Source organism: Python bivittatus, unplaced genomic scaffold (assembly GCF_059951505.1).
Source record: "Python bivittatus isolate LINGU-HERP-01145 unplaced genomic scaffold, Pbiv_v1 ctg000850_np1212, whole genome shotgun sequence".
Classification (NCBI taxonomy): Eukaryota; Metazoa; Chordata; class Lepidosauria; order Squamata; family Pythonidae; genus Python; species Python bivittatus.
The window spans coordinates 40,178,690-40,194,145 of NW_028277112.1; the positions used below are offsets into that span (position 1 = coordinate 40,178,690).

General features: G+C 38.3%; 1 protein-coding gene across 3 annotated transcripts in view; it reads left to right on the forward strand.

Moving 5' to 3' along the window:
• The first annotated feature begins 1,654 nt into the window (after positions 1-1,654).
• The window catches only part of CEMIP2 (cell migration inducing hyaluronidase 2), a 71,045-nt gene continuing 57,243 nt past the window's right edge, over positions 1,655-15,456 (forward strand). Inside the window, exons 1-2 of one of the 3 annotated variants that reach the window (XM_088130403.1) lie at positions 1,655-1,798; positions 13,256-13,595. In XM_088130403.1, the coding sequence (XP_087986529.1) occupies positions 13,268-13,595 (328 nt within the window). In that variant the 5' untranslated portion in view covers positions 1,655-1,798; positions 13,256-13,267. Of the gene's footprint in view, positions 1,803-5,575; positions 5,823-13,255; positions 13,596-15,456 lie in introns of those variants that run through there. The other 2 variants (XM_088130402.1, XM_088130401.1) reach the window with 2 other exon arrangements.

Genomic DNA, 15,456 nt, shown 5'->3' on the forward strand with positions numbered 1-15,456 from the left:
AATCATTGGGTTGGAAGGGACCTTAAACATGCCACTGAATTTTCCACACAACTATTTTGAGGAAGCAATCTCTCTCACATTATCTCATCCTATTAAAGTTCAGTATTATGTACCTCAAAAATACAGGTTTACAGTTCCAAATTACAACCTTTATTGAAGGATTAAATGTCATATCTGCAAAGACAGCTTATTTTGCATTTGGCTTCTACTTTTTTTACTATTATTACATCATATACCATTAACAGCATTTGTGTTTTCTAAACTGTCTTTTAAATCAATTTTCTCTAAAATAGGTAGCTATATATGTATTATACATATAATTATACCTATATAATTATATGCAAAGGGATTTTTAAGGACATATTGCCCCACAGAGTACCTCGCAATCACAAAAACACGCATGGGAGAAAACATACAAAACATGTGTCCCTCTGCAGTGAGGCATGGAACAAACCAAGTCTTGCAAAAAGAAATTTATTGGAGGGAGGGAGGGAGGGAGGGAAAGCAAGAAGGGAAAAGAGACCAGGGCCCAGCCACAGCAATGCACTTCGCAAATCTGCTGAATCATGATATGCTGAACTCCATTAAAGGGACACAACACTATAGGAGGCATGTCAATGCCAGAAAGATGTAGTGAGGCATTTGCTGGCATTTATATATAATTCAGGTTCATGTTGGTTGGGGCAACGTATGCTGCCTTTCCCAGTGATTATTCTGGAATGTTTCAATTTGAATTCGAAAAAGTTTCAAATGTTTTTCTAGAATCTACATCCACAGGTTAATGGAATTATAAATACAGAGGATATGTATTTTTTGCTTTCAGCTGAAAGGTCAAGAATGTCTACCTCATGACATTAACAGCATCTTTGAGATTCCTGCTACAGTATTCAGATGCATTTTATTGCTGTGTCTTATACAGGAGAGCAACACAGAAGAAAATCACTTTAAAATATAGTTCTTGGATCCAAAGAATATGGCATGGAAGAAAAACACGTTTTACCATGTTATATGAACTCTCATATAAGAGTTAGCAGACATTATCTCATGGTGTGGTACCATGTGTTATAAGGAATACAATGAAGATAAAAATAATTTGTTAAATTATTTGACATAAGAGCTTGGGAAACTAGAACAATTCAGAATATGGGTTGTTTTTCTCCCCACAATACTTTAACATTCATTTGGATAAAGCTTTTCCTATAGCAGGAGACGTTTTCTGATATTGGAAAGTAAGTTTGACTTCAGATTATTTTAAAGCAGCCTATTGCTTTATACCACAGAAGAGGGTCCTTAATTTCTTCTCTCTTGGGGTGAATGCCTGAATCTCTACACAGTAACAGAGCAATTGCAACATTATTCACAGAGGTCTTTACACAGAAAGGTGGAATTTGCATACAGGCATACCTGGGAATAAGCTGTATTTAATTCAGTGGGATTTACCTCAGTGTAGAAATGCATTAGATTATGCTGTAAGTCACTTAACCTTGAAAAGTACAGTTAGCAAAGGTAGAAATGCTTGTGATTCAAATGGTTGAAAAATCATAACTACTATTTGGCTCACACCAGGGTGTCACATGAGACAATTCCTGTTTTTCCAAGTCAGAAAAATAAGAGCTTGGCGTGACATCCTGAACACAGAGTCTGAGAGATAATGCTCTTCCTGTACCAGTGTCCAGCCTGGATATTTATTCTCTGAAAGCAACAATGATCATTTGCTCCATTGTTGACTATCCATATAGAAAAACAACAAAAAGGCTGCCTCAGCTGTCTGCATTCTCGTTTTATATATGCATATCAAGTAGGTAAGCATTAAAATACTTTATTCTACAGTGTACTTGCTTAAATTTCAGTCCATTTAAATCATGCAATCTGATTTTTACAATTATCAGAATGTATATGATTCTGGTAACTCAGAATTCAAACTACTTTTTATAAGAAGTCATTTTGTCCAGAAGCTCTATTTCTAACGTACCATATATTGATCTTACTTCATATTCTTGTGACTTTTCCGTAGCATTTTTTTTCTTTGTGTACGTAACATTGTCTTTGGAATTGTATATTTTCAGGGGAACAAACAAGACTGTTCATGGAATGTAGCTGAATTTAACTTCCTGCTGAGCCTACATTTCCACCTACCTTATATTTGATAGCTCTAATTTAACAAATAAGACATATTTAAGGTTTTATATGGTACATATTGAATGTGGCAATATATTAAAACATGTCTGAAAAACTCATAGCTGTCTTAAGTACAGCATTCCCATCCACTATGTAATAGGTTAAAGCATTTTCTCCTATTTCAGTGTTAAAAAAACACAACTCTGCTCTGTTTTGTTGTATCTATAAGCTATTTTTTTAATATGATCTCAGCTCAAACTGAAACTGACATTTTCTATACGCTGTTGAGGAAAAAATGCCTGTTTTGTACTGCTGTTTATTTAAAGGAAAACAATATATCTATTTGCCCAAACTCTTACATAATTAGGCTAAATAATTTGCATTTCATGAATATCATTTCAAAGGAAAATAGTTTTTTGGAAAATATATCCTGCTGCTCAGTGTCAGTGCTAGTGGAACATCAAGTGCAAACAAGAAAAAGTTGACAAAATGACAAAGGATCAATGGATTTTTAAAAATAATCCTAGATCTTACTGCAGTGTTACACTGCAGAAGAGGTCATATATGCTAACATTCTCTTTTTAATTAATGAAAGACCCCATATAATTTCTTCATTTCAGTTATTGAGCCACTGCCCAGGATAAGATATCCATCAACTTCACACAATCATGCTATTTATGTATAGTAAACCACTGGTTTTGATTAATTGACTTATGGCGGTTTATAGTAAAAACAACCATGCTATACCAGCAGGGAACACCTGATCAAGTCAAGGATACCACTTCACGTTTCCAAGCAAGTCATTTGAGATTCTGTCCTCCAGAAAGTAGGCATGCACAAGTAGTGCTTCGTTACAATAAAGCCATATGTTTTACATTTTTCAGAGTCTTTACAGAGATTTTATCTTAGAACACTTATCAACAAGGAGTCTTAGGTCTACTACTGCAACTAAAGCTGTTTGGATAAGCCATTCTACACAGTAAAGTATAAAGGGAAAGGCCAATACTATCCCAACCAATGGCAGAAAGTGAGTTGCCCCAGCCAGCAGAGTACTGAGGGGTGCATTGGGGCTCATGGACTGAACTAAGCTAACACAATGCCTTCCATTCATATGAGGTTACTTTCCCACAACCAGTGCTCAGAAAATATTAGCCTCTTAGTCAACTTGGCTTTTGGGCAAGGAATGGGAAGGGAAGCCACTCTGTATGTGCTTTTAATTCATTTAGCAAAATGACGAGCCAGCCTTGGGATAGCCCACTCAATGGTTTGCGAAATGCTCCAACTTCAATAATCCCCATCTTTCTAACTCTTGTATTTCAAACATCTAATTGCAATTACCTCCTATATTACAAATGCTGCACTGAGATTTTTGTGTTCTAGGACCCTGATGTGCCAGTTTTCTATTTGTAGTGAAATTAATATTCATGAATGGATTATTAGTAAAGTTACAAAATTGTACAGGCATACATTTTTTACCATATTCCGCATCATATAAGGATTCAGTAATGCAGTTTGGGTCATCTACTCAGGGTTTTTTTTTCCAAAATCATTTTTTATTAATGAATGAAAGTAAGTTTACAGAATGTAAAACTGATGGATCTTGACTCTACTCCCTGATTATAAGCAATAAAAAGAAGACGGACCAAGTGTGTAAGGAAAATACTGGCAAAGTATATGGAACTGACATACCATTAATATGCACTGATACATGCACTTGATCTTTATTAAACCAAATAATTCATTGAGGAATTGTTCAGAAAATAACATTTTTTAAAATGGAAAAAAAAAAAACCCTTGTAGGGTGGCTGCCATCCCTAAAAACATTAGTGGAAAAGAGGGAACAGAACACAGTCTAACACAGGCCTACCCCAGCTGTAATTTTTACTTTTGCAATTCAAGTCCTTGAATTAAAACTAGTTTATATTTTAAAAATCTGATTAAGTACTTGTTAAGTAATCAATTCACATTAATTCCCAAGGGACAATTCACTACTCCACAGCTGTGGCAGTTAGGAGATAAAGGACCTTCATGAGTACCCTACACACACAGAGAAGTCCTAGATTCTATACTAGCAACTAACCAAGCTACAGCAGCTTAGAAGTTGAGAAGACCTGAATATCAGAACAGAACTTCTCCTTTATTACTGCATCCGTAGGACAGAACTGTTTTTCTGTAGAACCGCCTCGGTTTGGTGGCAGTTTCTCCATTTGGTCATTGAAGGGCAGCGTGAGGTGAATGAAAAAACGACCGGTAGCACTACTATCTCCCCGAGCCAAGCTGGGGGAGCAGGGGAAGGGAAAGATCGCGTCCGTTGCCTACTAAAACCTTACACCGTTAACTGACCGAAAACTTTCATCAGAACCCGTCAGGACGAAGAGGCAATAGCAATCCTGCTAAACGGTTCCAGGTTTATAACGACTTCCTTACGCAAGATCTTATTGCTTCCTAAAGAAATAAAACGAGCAGTAGGAACAAACCCTTCCTTCAGGAAGTTGAGAAACCTTATTGCAAAACGGGCTTTCTCTACCACCATGGTGGAAAGAAACAAAATAATTAATGGAAGACGGGTAGGTCTTATATTATTTATAGTAGATTTAAAGATTAGCCAGTTCTTTTGCACATTCTGAGAGTTCTGGAAAGGCGAGAGCCACCCTGAAGTAACTCGCATTAAATTCAGTGAAACCGTTTATTTCTGATTATTTCAGTTTAATCTCAGGTAGCCGTAGCACCCAGTCTTGCGGCTGTTGCATTCTCGCCCGACTGCTTCCAGACGAACGAGCCCGTAACTCAGGTGGTGACGTGAAAACGGATGGTGGCACCACAGGCGGAAAATGTCTCGGCTCTGGCCTTCATGCGCCCATTGTGCCTGACTAATGGCTCAAAAAGGCGTCAGGTGTTAAAGTGGTTTGGACTGTTTTCCGACATTTAATCTCACCATCACCTCAGTAGCAAGTTGCTGCAAGACACTGTATTGTTCAAAAGCCCTGCAAATCCAGCTTGGCCAGAGGCGAAGCAACAGCAAAAGAAATGCGCGTGGGCGGCAGGGTGAAAACTCGCCGTGCCTTTCCTTTTTTAAATCATTTTCGAATCGACCGTGCATCCTCCACCCGCGTTACAATCCTAGGAACGCTGAGTTAAGCCCCGCCGAAATGTCTCGAGCACTTCCGAGTTGAAAATGCAAGTGGTCAGAGTGCAGGCGTAACTCATTCCAAAAGCCGAACGCGGTTTCTCTCGCGCAGGCTTGGCCGCGAGCAAATACCTCCGCGTGCTGGCGCAGGAGTCGAGGAAAAGCAGCCCTGCCTACAGCGGCTCCCTTTCAGGGCCTGCCGGAGAGGGGGCGTGAAGCCTCCCCAGGCGCCGCTCTCCTCTGTTCTTCTCCCAACAGCCGTTCTGCAGCCGAGGAGGGACCTCGCGGAAGGCTCCACCCCGCCAGGCTGAGGCGAAAAAAGGAGGGGTGGTACAGTACCGCCGGGACGCGGGCAAATGCTGCTCTGGGGGGTGAAGGAGGCGCTTGCAGCCGACTGGGCGGAGCGGCGCTGCGTCGGGCAGGGCTGTTTCCCCGCCAGCGGGGCGCGAGGGGGTTTGGAGCCATTGGGGAGAAGCGGCTGCGGTGGATGAGAGAGAACATCATGCCTCAGCCTCCTCCGCCCTGAGCTTCCTCCTCCGTCGCCGCCGTCTCCTCCTTGCCCGTCCTCGAGGCCGCGGTAAGTGCCGCCTTCCTCCTCCTCCTTTGCTCAGCTGGCAGGCGCTAGCCTCGGTTGTCTTTTTGACGGGAGCCCCCGCGCTCTGCATTCCTAGCGAGCGCTTCTAGGCTCCCTTCCCCCCTCCGCCAGCTGGACTTCCCGCTTTGCCTCCTTCCCCCTTCTGCGCTTTCTGTCTTCCCTGGGATCTTTTATCTGATGCCTTACCTTTTTGTTCTCTGCCTCGCCTCCAAGCCCTCCTCGCTCCATGCCTGTTGCCCTTGTTCCTCCTCGGCTGCAGAGGCGCCCACTCGGCAGCACGCAAGTTTTTTTTTTTAATGCATAGCAGCTGCCATGCGTCCTTGCAAACTCCATCGAAAGAGAATAAAAAATTACTCTATCCTAAGCATCAGACCAAAAAGTGGGGCACCTTCTCTCCCTTTTTCCTCATTGCTGAAGGCCAAAATATATCTCTTGTAACAAGTGGATATCTATGAACTGTCCTTCTCTCCCAGTACTGTTTTGTTAAGCTAACCTCTCAACAGCCCTCACTCTTTTCTTTGAATGCCCTGTAACAGCTTTTTCACTCATTTTCTCTTTTCTGTTGGTATTGCTGGTTTTGATTGATGCCTGGCTGCCTGTTCACAGCTGCTACTACTACTGCTCAGCTTGCCAAGTTATTTCAGAATTCACTTTTGTTTAAGGAAGTGGAATGGAAACTCAAACCTATTTCTATATCCCATTCTCTTTTCTTTAGAAGTTCTGCATCTCAGTGAGGAGCTTTTTGTGGACTACAACTCCCACATCCCTTAACAGTGTCTCACCTCAGGCAGCTGTGGCCACTGGTTGATTATGTGCCATAAAGTCAGTGTTGACTGTTGGCAAGCACATAGATTTTCTTCATGACAATTTGTCTCTAACCTGACCTTTCAGGTCTTCCAACGGTGCACCCATCACCACTGAGTCCACCCACCTTGCTCTTGGTTTCGTCTTTTTCTCTTTTCTTCCATTTTTCCCAGCAGTAGAGCCTTCTCTAGACTAGACATATCTTTTAAACTTAACCTGCATTTAAAAAGTTACCTTTGCTCTCTTGGAGAGAAGGAGAGAAGAGGACACTGGTTGTTTTCATAGCATTTGGTGTTACAAGAATGCTGTAAGCAAATGCAAACTGCGGCTTTTTCCAACTTCACATATGTATTGATAAGATCTGATCAGGAAAGGAATATTGAAATCTTGTGGATAGCTCAGTGAAAATGCTAATTCAGTATGTAGTTGCTGTCCAGACTGGAAAAAAAAGGGCAACGACCATATTAGGAATCATTAGGAAGAAAACAAAAATAAAGTGGAATTTCAACATTCCTTTGAGTTGTGCTTGACTGTTGAATTTTCTTGATAACAGCACAGAAATTATTTTTTTTCCTGCCCAGGTTACTTATACTCTAGTATCGCCTGCTGGTTTTCCATCCAAAGATTATCAGGTCCAACCCTGTTTAGCTTTTTGGAGCTCATGGAAGGTCAGCTGCTTTAGTTGGGCTAAGTGACTAATGCTTAAAATTTTGGTCACTGAACCTCAAGAAGGATATTGCAAATACGAGAAGAGTGCTGAAATTGGCAACCAATTAGAAAGTTAAAATAGTCCCCCAGATGAAGACTACAGTTGGGGGCTTTTATCTGAGAGGGAAAATATTAATTAATTAAGCAAATTTATGAAATAATTATTTGTCTCCTCTCACAGTGTTAAAACTTGGTGTCATCTACTGAAGCTGAATATGAGATTCAAGATAAATAACAGAAAGTCCTTCTTTTAAATTTGTCACAATTGATATCCACCAACTTAAATGGTTTTAAAAGGTGTCTAGACAAATTCATGGAGGATCAACTTCTAGTCTTGATGGTTGTAACTTAAACACTAACCATTGCATAGAGTGGAAGTAGGTGGTAGATTTCTGTTCATGCCTTTGACATGAACTGGAGGGGGAGGGGCACTTTATGTTAAGGGAGTTAAGCTGCTGTTGCTGATGAGAAATTGTCTTTTGTCCATGTAGCTCAATCCTGTCTATACCAGAAATCCAACAACATCTGGAGAGTTACAGGCTAACCCTGAACTAGGCTAACTGGTTTCTCTCAAGAGTCTCTTGGACAGGAATTCAACATGGAAACATACACACACAATACACACACACACATTATCTCATGTCCTCTGAAGACAGTCTGGCTTTTGTAAATGATGACTGTATTCAAAAATGGGAAATAGGTTGTAGCTCACAGGTTGGTCGCCTGAATGGCTTATTGGCACAGGGCCAAAATGAAAGCCTTCCCTCTGCTCCACCATCTACTTTTCAGGAAGGAGCTACTATGGAGTAATGGGAGCACTTGGAAATCACTGATATAGCAGCATTTACAAGTTCCCCAAATATAGTGTCTCCAAGCAAGCTCTTGCTGATGTCAGCTGCCCCATACTTTTCCTTTTGGGAAAGGTGGAAGATGGCCAAAACAAATGCATTTTCTGGCATGCCTTTTGGGAAAAGCATGAGTTGGCCAAGGATAGAACTGCTCAAAATTCTTTCTATTTTAAGACTATGTATATGCGCAGAATTAAATTGTATCCAGTACAAAATTGCATCCAACAGACAGTGAAAGTTGCATATTAATAATTTCATGTGATAGTTCTCTTGAATCAAAAAGCTCCATTTTTTAAAAAGTCTGTTAATACATCTTGAATTCTTTAATGGTAAGCACTACATTCTTTATCTGTGCCAAGATTGTATGTGGGTACTTCTGGCATGTGCATTCTTGCTGAAACAAAATGGAAAATCTTCATTTTGTGAATTCCTAGCCAAACATGGATAAGAATACTCAGTGTAATAAAAACAGACAAAAGGAAAACTTATTGATACAGCTTTTGACATGCTACTCATGTAGGAATACTCAAAAGTAATCTTCAGGCATTAAGCATTAAATATTGGCTCCTATCTAGATTTAATAGTGTGCTTAGTCTTATTATAAAGGCTAATAATGGTAGTAAGGTTGTAGAAATGAGTTTTACAATGATAGGGTAATATCCTGGTATTAAATATGACAGTATAAAGCTAATAAGGACAAAAACTGTGGGCGAAGGCATAATTAAGACTGTAGCCGAAGGCTAGTTTAAAAGTGTCTTTGCTTGCACTCAGCATGTGGCATAATCAGCATAGAATTTAATTATCTAAATAGGCTACAAAGTTTAATTGATTAATTAAAACTTAATAGGGCTCTTTAATTTTTGAAACAATGCATTTTTAATACAAGTGCTTTAAACCCCTACAGATAGCTGATGCTGTCTGAGCGAGCATTTTTTCTTCTCTTTGGAAAGGAAGAAATGTTTGTTCCTTTTAAAGTATGCAGTACTGACCATTGCATATGATACGGTATATCTTTTTCTGAATCAGCCATCTCCGTGATGTCGAGAGTCGCTGCTTATAGCAAATTTGCTGTAATAACTTATTCCTAGGCATCAAAGCAATACCCGGTAAACTCGCTTGCTTTTGTGTGGATTAAGAGAGAATTTGCATTTAGATGAACTAGTATCAGCAAACGGGAGAATTCCTTATGATCTAAGATGGTACTAGAAATTAGTGGAGAATCCCACTGGTGGAAGGAGAAGAGAGACAACTATTGTTCTCTGTTCTCCTACACCTCTCTCTTGCTGCTTCAGAAAGTTTCCAAACTCTCCAGAGTAAAAGTTGGTAAGCAGAAGTTGCAGGAAGAATAGTAAAGTTTACTTTCTTCCCTTTTCCTGTTTGAACACTGGTTAGGGTGTTCTTCCATCAGCAGAAATAAGCTCAAAATCCCAGCTATGATTTACATATACTCTTCATAACTGACAGTCTTCCAACTTTGCCATTTAAAGAAGGCCTAAAAAGCCTGATTGCTCCATAAGGAAACACTTCATCAATCCTGTTATCCTCCTCGACGGACTTTTACTGACCTCCTCTCTTACTGGAAATATGACTGATCTCCTACTGATCTTAATGTCAGAGCTTCCATTAATTTTAATTCTGCTTTTTACAAAACGTGTGTTCCTTAGATGACTAGCCTGCTTCAGCAGCCATTTGGAAAAACTGGATTTAAAAGATTTGCATTGCAATCCTGACCTCATGCTAAGATGCTGTTATAAATTAATATTAGTGTATAGTTAACTTTTTTTAATTCAACTGCAATAATTTTGGAAAATATGCTAGATGTTACCCAAGACTAAATGTTAAATATATGTTAAATTGTGGCTAAAGTTTGAAAGCAATTAACTATTGCTGCTCAAAATTTACCTCCATCTTTTGATGATTTTAGAGTGCAACGTGTCTTTTTATATTTGTTTGAAAGTCAAAATTTAATACTGAACAGTCTGTACTGAAGCATTCAAATAAGAATAGCAGAGAAAAGTAATATGAAAGGAACTAACCTGGCTAGAAGACACCTTTGTTACCTTTCAGATTAAAAAGGGTGGGGATTTGGCCGTATACTATTTTTTGTCAGGCTTCAGAAGAACCTGTGCCCTGAAAAAGAAATTTCAGGACATACTGATGCTTTTGTTATCAGCATTTATTGCAATTAGAAATGCATGTAGTCACAGTTTGAAGCTGTATTACTTGTTAAAAGTTCTAAAATGCAACCCTGTTAATCATTAATGTCAACTTTGTTTCTTAGAACAAAGGAAAATGTTGAAATAATCCACGTATTTGTTTTTAAAATAAGCTATTTCCCCACCTACCCACCTCATCCCAGTGATTGTTGTTTTTTTTAATGTACATTTTTTTTACTTTTTTTACTTTTTTTATTTTTTTTATTTTTTTTTACATTTTTTTACTTTTTTTTTAATTTTACATTTTTTTTAATGTTGTTTTTTTTTTACTTGGTGTATAGAGCAGATGCAAAGAAAATGCACTTCTTTTTACTATTTTGTTAAGTGTGTGCTTCACAAGGACTGTCTTATCTGAGAGGACTGAAGTATAAGGAAGTATTTCATAATGTAGGATGTATTGCAATTTTGAACTACAGTTTTAGATATTAAAAATAAAGCATGATTATGCCTACACTATTAGACTTCCTGCTTATTGCAAAGATTCCTCCTCCCTTAGACAAAGATGTATGTGATATAATAAATTCAGCCCCAGATGCTCAACAGAATGAATTAAAGAAGTAAGAGGCATTGAGTGATCATTCTATGCTATTGTATACACAAAGAAAGAGACTACAGTACCATGAAGAATAGGTTTTTACAGAGAAACTGGAGCTTTGTGAAGGAGTGGGGCTTTTCTTCTTTGAAGTTATACATACTAGGTCTAGCTTGTTGAGAGTGTTGTGGGGCAATCTAGTTTCTGCTGTTCTGTAGGGTTTTAAAAACCATTAATTTGAGTCTTTGGATGTTTATAAATTTGATAAGGTCTGATTTATATATAGGATAATTTATGAATGACTAGTTATATTGGCATTGTGAAACTTACAAGTATTGAGGCACCCTGTCTCTATTTCAGTTGCTGGTAAACTGTGAAAAGAAAGGACTCTTATTCACATTTCCATTTTTTAAGTTTCTGAAGATTAGTTTCCTACAGGACTTCAGCTTAATCCAGTAGGATCCTCTTGAAGCTTTATATATTCTTCAAAGTATGTCCTAGCTTTAGTGCAGACATGTTATATCAAATTAACTTAATATACCTTCCTGGTGCCTGCCATATGCTGATGCAGATTAGAGAAGTTGAAAGGCCAACACATGTAGAAAGCACATGCTTGGGGAAGGTTGGTCTAATAGATTTGTAGATGAAGCTGGAAATTAAAGATCAGCATAAAATCCAAAAGAGCAATTTACTTCTTTCATTGGGTGCCAGTATAAAAGAATTCTCTTACCCATTCAAGTTTATTTGTTGTACTTTACTTTTAAAACTATCATTAAGGCTAAGAGTGATATGAAGAGTGAAAGAAATTTGAAAGAATAGTGATCTTTTAGGTTACAATATTATATGTGATTAGCATATCACAAGCAAAAATTTACACGTATTGTCGAAGGTTTTCACGGCCGGCATACGATGGCTGGTGTGGGTCTTCCGGGCTGTGTGGCCGTGTTCTTGAAGTTTTGTTTCCTAACGTTTTGCCAGCACCTGTGACCGGCATCTTCAGAGTGCAGGAGCACAGACAGGAGCAGTTCTCTCTGTGCCCAGGGTGATGTGACCCTTCTGTGGGTAGGGTCACATCACCCTGGGCACAGAGAGAACTGCTCCTGTCTGTGCTCTTGCACTCTGAAGATGCCGGTCACAGGTGCTGGCAAAACGTTAGGAAACAAAACTTCAAGAACACGGCCACACAGCCCGGAAGACCCACACCAGCCAAAAATTTACACCATTGTATTTTGTTACCAATAAGATAGTCAGAATCCCCTATTTTTGTTGATTTGGTAGTGAGCCAGTTATAGATTAGAAAATGGTATTTGTTCCACTCTCAGTCTGTTCATCGCTATTTCACAGAAGTGTGAGAGGATTTCCTTGGCTCCAAGAAAAATATTCAATAAACTGGTTGATATAAGCAAAGCATTTAGATTATCTGATATGTATTCATGAAGTGTGCCATAGATAACTTCTTAGATTAGCAGTGAAACTGAAAGAAAATTTACAAAAAGATCTGTAGTTTAATTTATTAGACTTCTGTTACTGACCTTCACTGACCAAAGTGGCTGCCGTAACTATATGTGCGCATGTACACAATCCATATTTATAGTAATCTTTTTTGTCATACTCCAAATCCAATTTTATAAGCATGTTTTAATCTAATTTTGAACATAATTGAGTATTTGTTGAATGATTTTTGTATATATTAAAAAATCTGTGATGACCTGAAAGACAAAAAATTATAAATCTGTATTGACTAACACTTGCCTCCTTGTACAGTAATAAATATAAAGTTTAAAAGTTGCACCGATCATATCCTAAGTAAATCACAAGCTGAGATAAAATTGTCTTTGGTGCCAGATTCTAGAGGCTCGATGGGTTCTGTGCTTATATCATTATTCCAGATAGTTTGGCAAAGAAAAGCCTAATATAATTTAGGGTGCGTGAGATAAATTCTGAAAACTATTCTCTAACTACCAATGGATAATGAAACATTTACAGCACATCCCAGTAGTGTGTTATATTGAATTATTGAAGTATAGTGATCATTTTTGAATGTCCTTTAAATGCTGGTGAAATTTCAAAGTGTGTTTCTTCAAACATATGTGTTTATTTGCTTGACAAATATCTCTATATAGAAATAAATGTTAGTCAAGCTCAGCTTAAATTGGATAACTATTTTCATGTTTTGTGTATATTATGTAAAAGATGGGCCTACTTTCATCGCAAGTACTTTTAATTTTTTCTTTAAAATTTTATGTTCTTCTCTGTATTAAGTTTAGAACCAGGCTGCTACAATAATCTATTTTATTCTTGTTCTAGTGATTGTGTAACATGCACACCGTTGGTCCAAGGGAAGGTTCTCCTGCCTTCCTTCAGGCACAGAATGGAAGCAGCTATAAATCTGGATATGTGCCAGGAAGAATAGTCCCATTTCGTCCTCCACCACCTCCAAATAATCAAGCTTCAGCCAAATTTTCCTGTGCAAGAGAGGAAGCTCATGCAACAGTAGCCTCTTCAGGAGATCAGCAACGCTATCAAGCAGAAACAAGCAGAAAGAATAGGCACAAAAATACATTTATTTGCTTTGCCATGTCCAGCTTTTCATTTTTTATTGCACTTGGAATTATTTTGGGCGTAGCATCAAAATATGCTCCTGATGGTAAGTTTCAATAAGTTGTGCTCTTTAGGGAATATTGCTATTGATTGGAAAAAATAAGGGGAAAAATCACTGTATGCTACTGTAATGTAAGAAAATTATGCAGCTTTTAAGAGCTTTATCTATGATATTTAAAGCACAAATAATTATCCTTCAATTGAAAAATAGCAAGCATTACTTTTAATGATGACATACTTTAATGAATCTCATTTCTTTGATACACAGAAAAATCACAGAATGTATTTAAGTTGCTACAACAATTGGTTAGCATGTTTATAGTTCTGAAGTTGGTCTTCGGTCTTTTCCTGAAAATGTATTTGATGTAGTCAGATCAAACACGTAATTTTCTCTCTCTGAAGTACAGAACTTAATTTTATACTCTATAGAATATCACATTTGCCATGAAAGACAAAGAAATACAGGCTTCAGCTTTTTTCAAAGCTGCATAGTTAAAGACTGGAACTCAAGCAGGCCTCAAAAGGACCACCAAAAGTTGCTGCCAAATTATGTCACTGAATAATTGGGAAGGTAACCACTATATTTAATAAATTAATGTTAATTGAATTAAAATGTAACTTCTGTACAGGTCTCTTTCTGGACCTGACTAGTTTTGTACCTGACTTTTCTCACAAAGGCTATATGTAGTCATTAATTCGAAAATGTTGGATGTCTCCAGTGTAGGATGTGGCTCTGATACTCAGTTTTTAAGAGAAATATTGAGATACACACACACACACACACACACACACACACACACTCTTGAAACATAAAGGATGTTCAGTTCAAACTAATCTCCCTCTGTTAGGCAGTGCTTTGTATTCATTTGTGAAGAGACTCTTTGGAATGTGTGGGAGTGCAACACTGCAGCTGTCTATGACTCATTAAAGCAGATGTATCTCTTTGCAGGATTGCATGGCTGCTATAGGGAGGCCTCCACATTCTGGCTAAGCCGCAATGTGTAGATTGGGGTTAGCTTGATATTTAAACTTAATATTTATCTAGATAATTGTTTGAAAATTGTGTCATCCAACATTCTAGGTGATACGCATCTTATAGAGTAGTATGATATGGGAACCAGGCCACTATGGGCTTACTCAGTCAACTATGATTTTAAAAGTCATGGTTTTGGGCGAATCAGGGCTGATGAAGCTCTTATTCCAATTCTAAGCTCTAGAAAGACTGTGCATGCAAACACGACATGTTAGTTCCCGTTAATCTGGAATGGGAGTTCTACAGAACGTTGCAAAAACCAATAGAGATGCAGAACATTTCAAACTTGGTATGTTTTGAGCTCTTCACTAGTTTTACATGTCTTGAGTAATACTGTCTCAAGTGTTCCATGCTGTTTCAGGTGATGTGATTGGAAATATTTGCAACTGGAATGTTACCTTTTAAATTTTCCTCTCCAAGCCAGTGTATTAGGAAGAACTGGTCATGCCCTGGTTGCTGTTGTCTAGGCTGGGTGGTGTGATCTGGGAGTGAACTTTTAGAGTGAAGCAGCAGTCACTGTAAGGAGCAGATGGTACAATGATGGGAGCTATTTGGGTACTATTATTCCATTCATTATGGTGTTGTATTGCTGGTTTGAGTTGGTTTTTACTAAAATTCCTATGGAGAAATGGGACTTCATGTGCTTGAATTTATGTTCACACAGAAAAATATATTGGAATGTAAATGCAGAAGTATTAGAGAATTGTTTTGATTGGCTGCTTAACATAGGGGATATTTATATGTACTGGGTGCATGCTCTTAGGGCCTGTTGATGTTGAGATTCAATATGCCTGTATGAATACAATGAGTCTGCATCTTCAAATGCACTCTGAAAGAAGATCCATACACAGCACTTCCACCCTACCCCAAAACG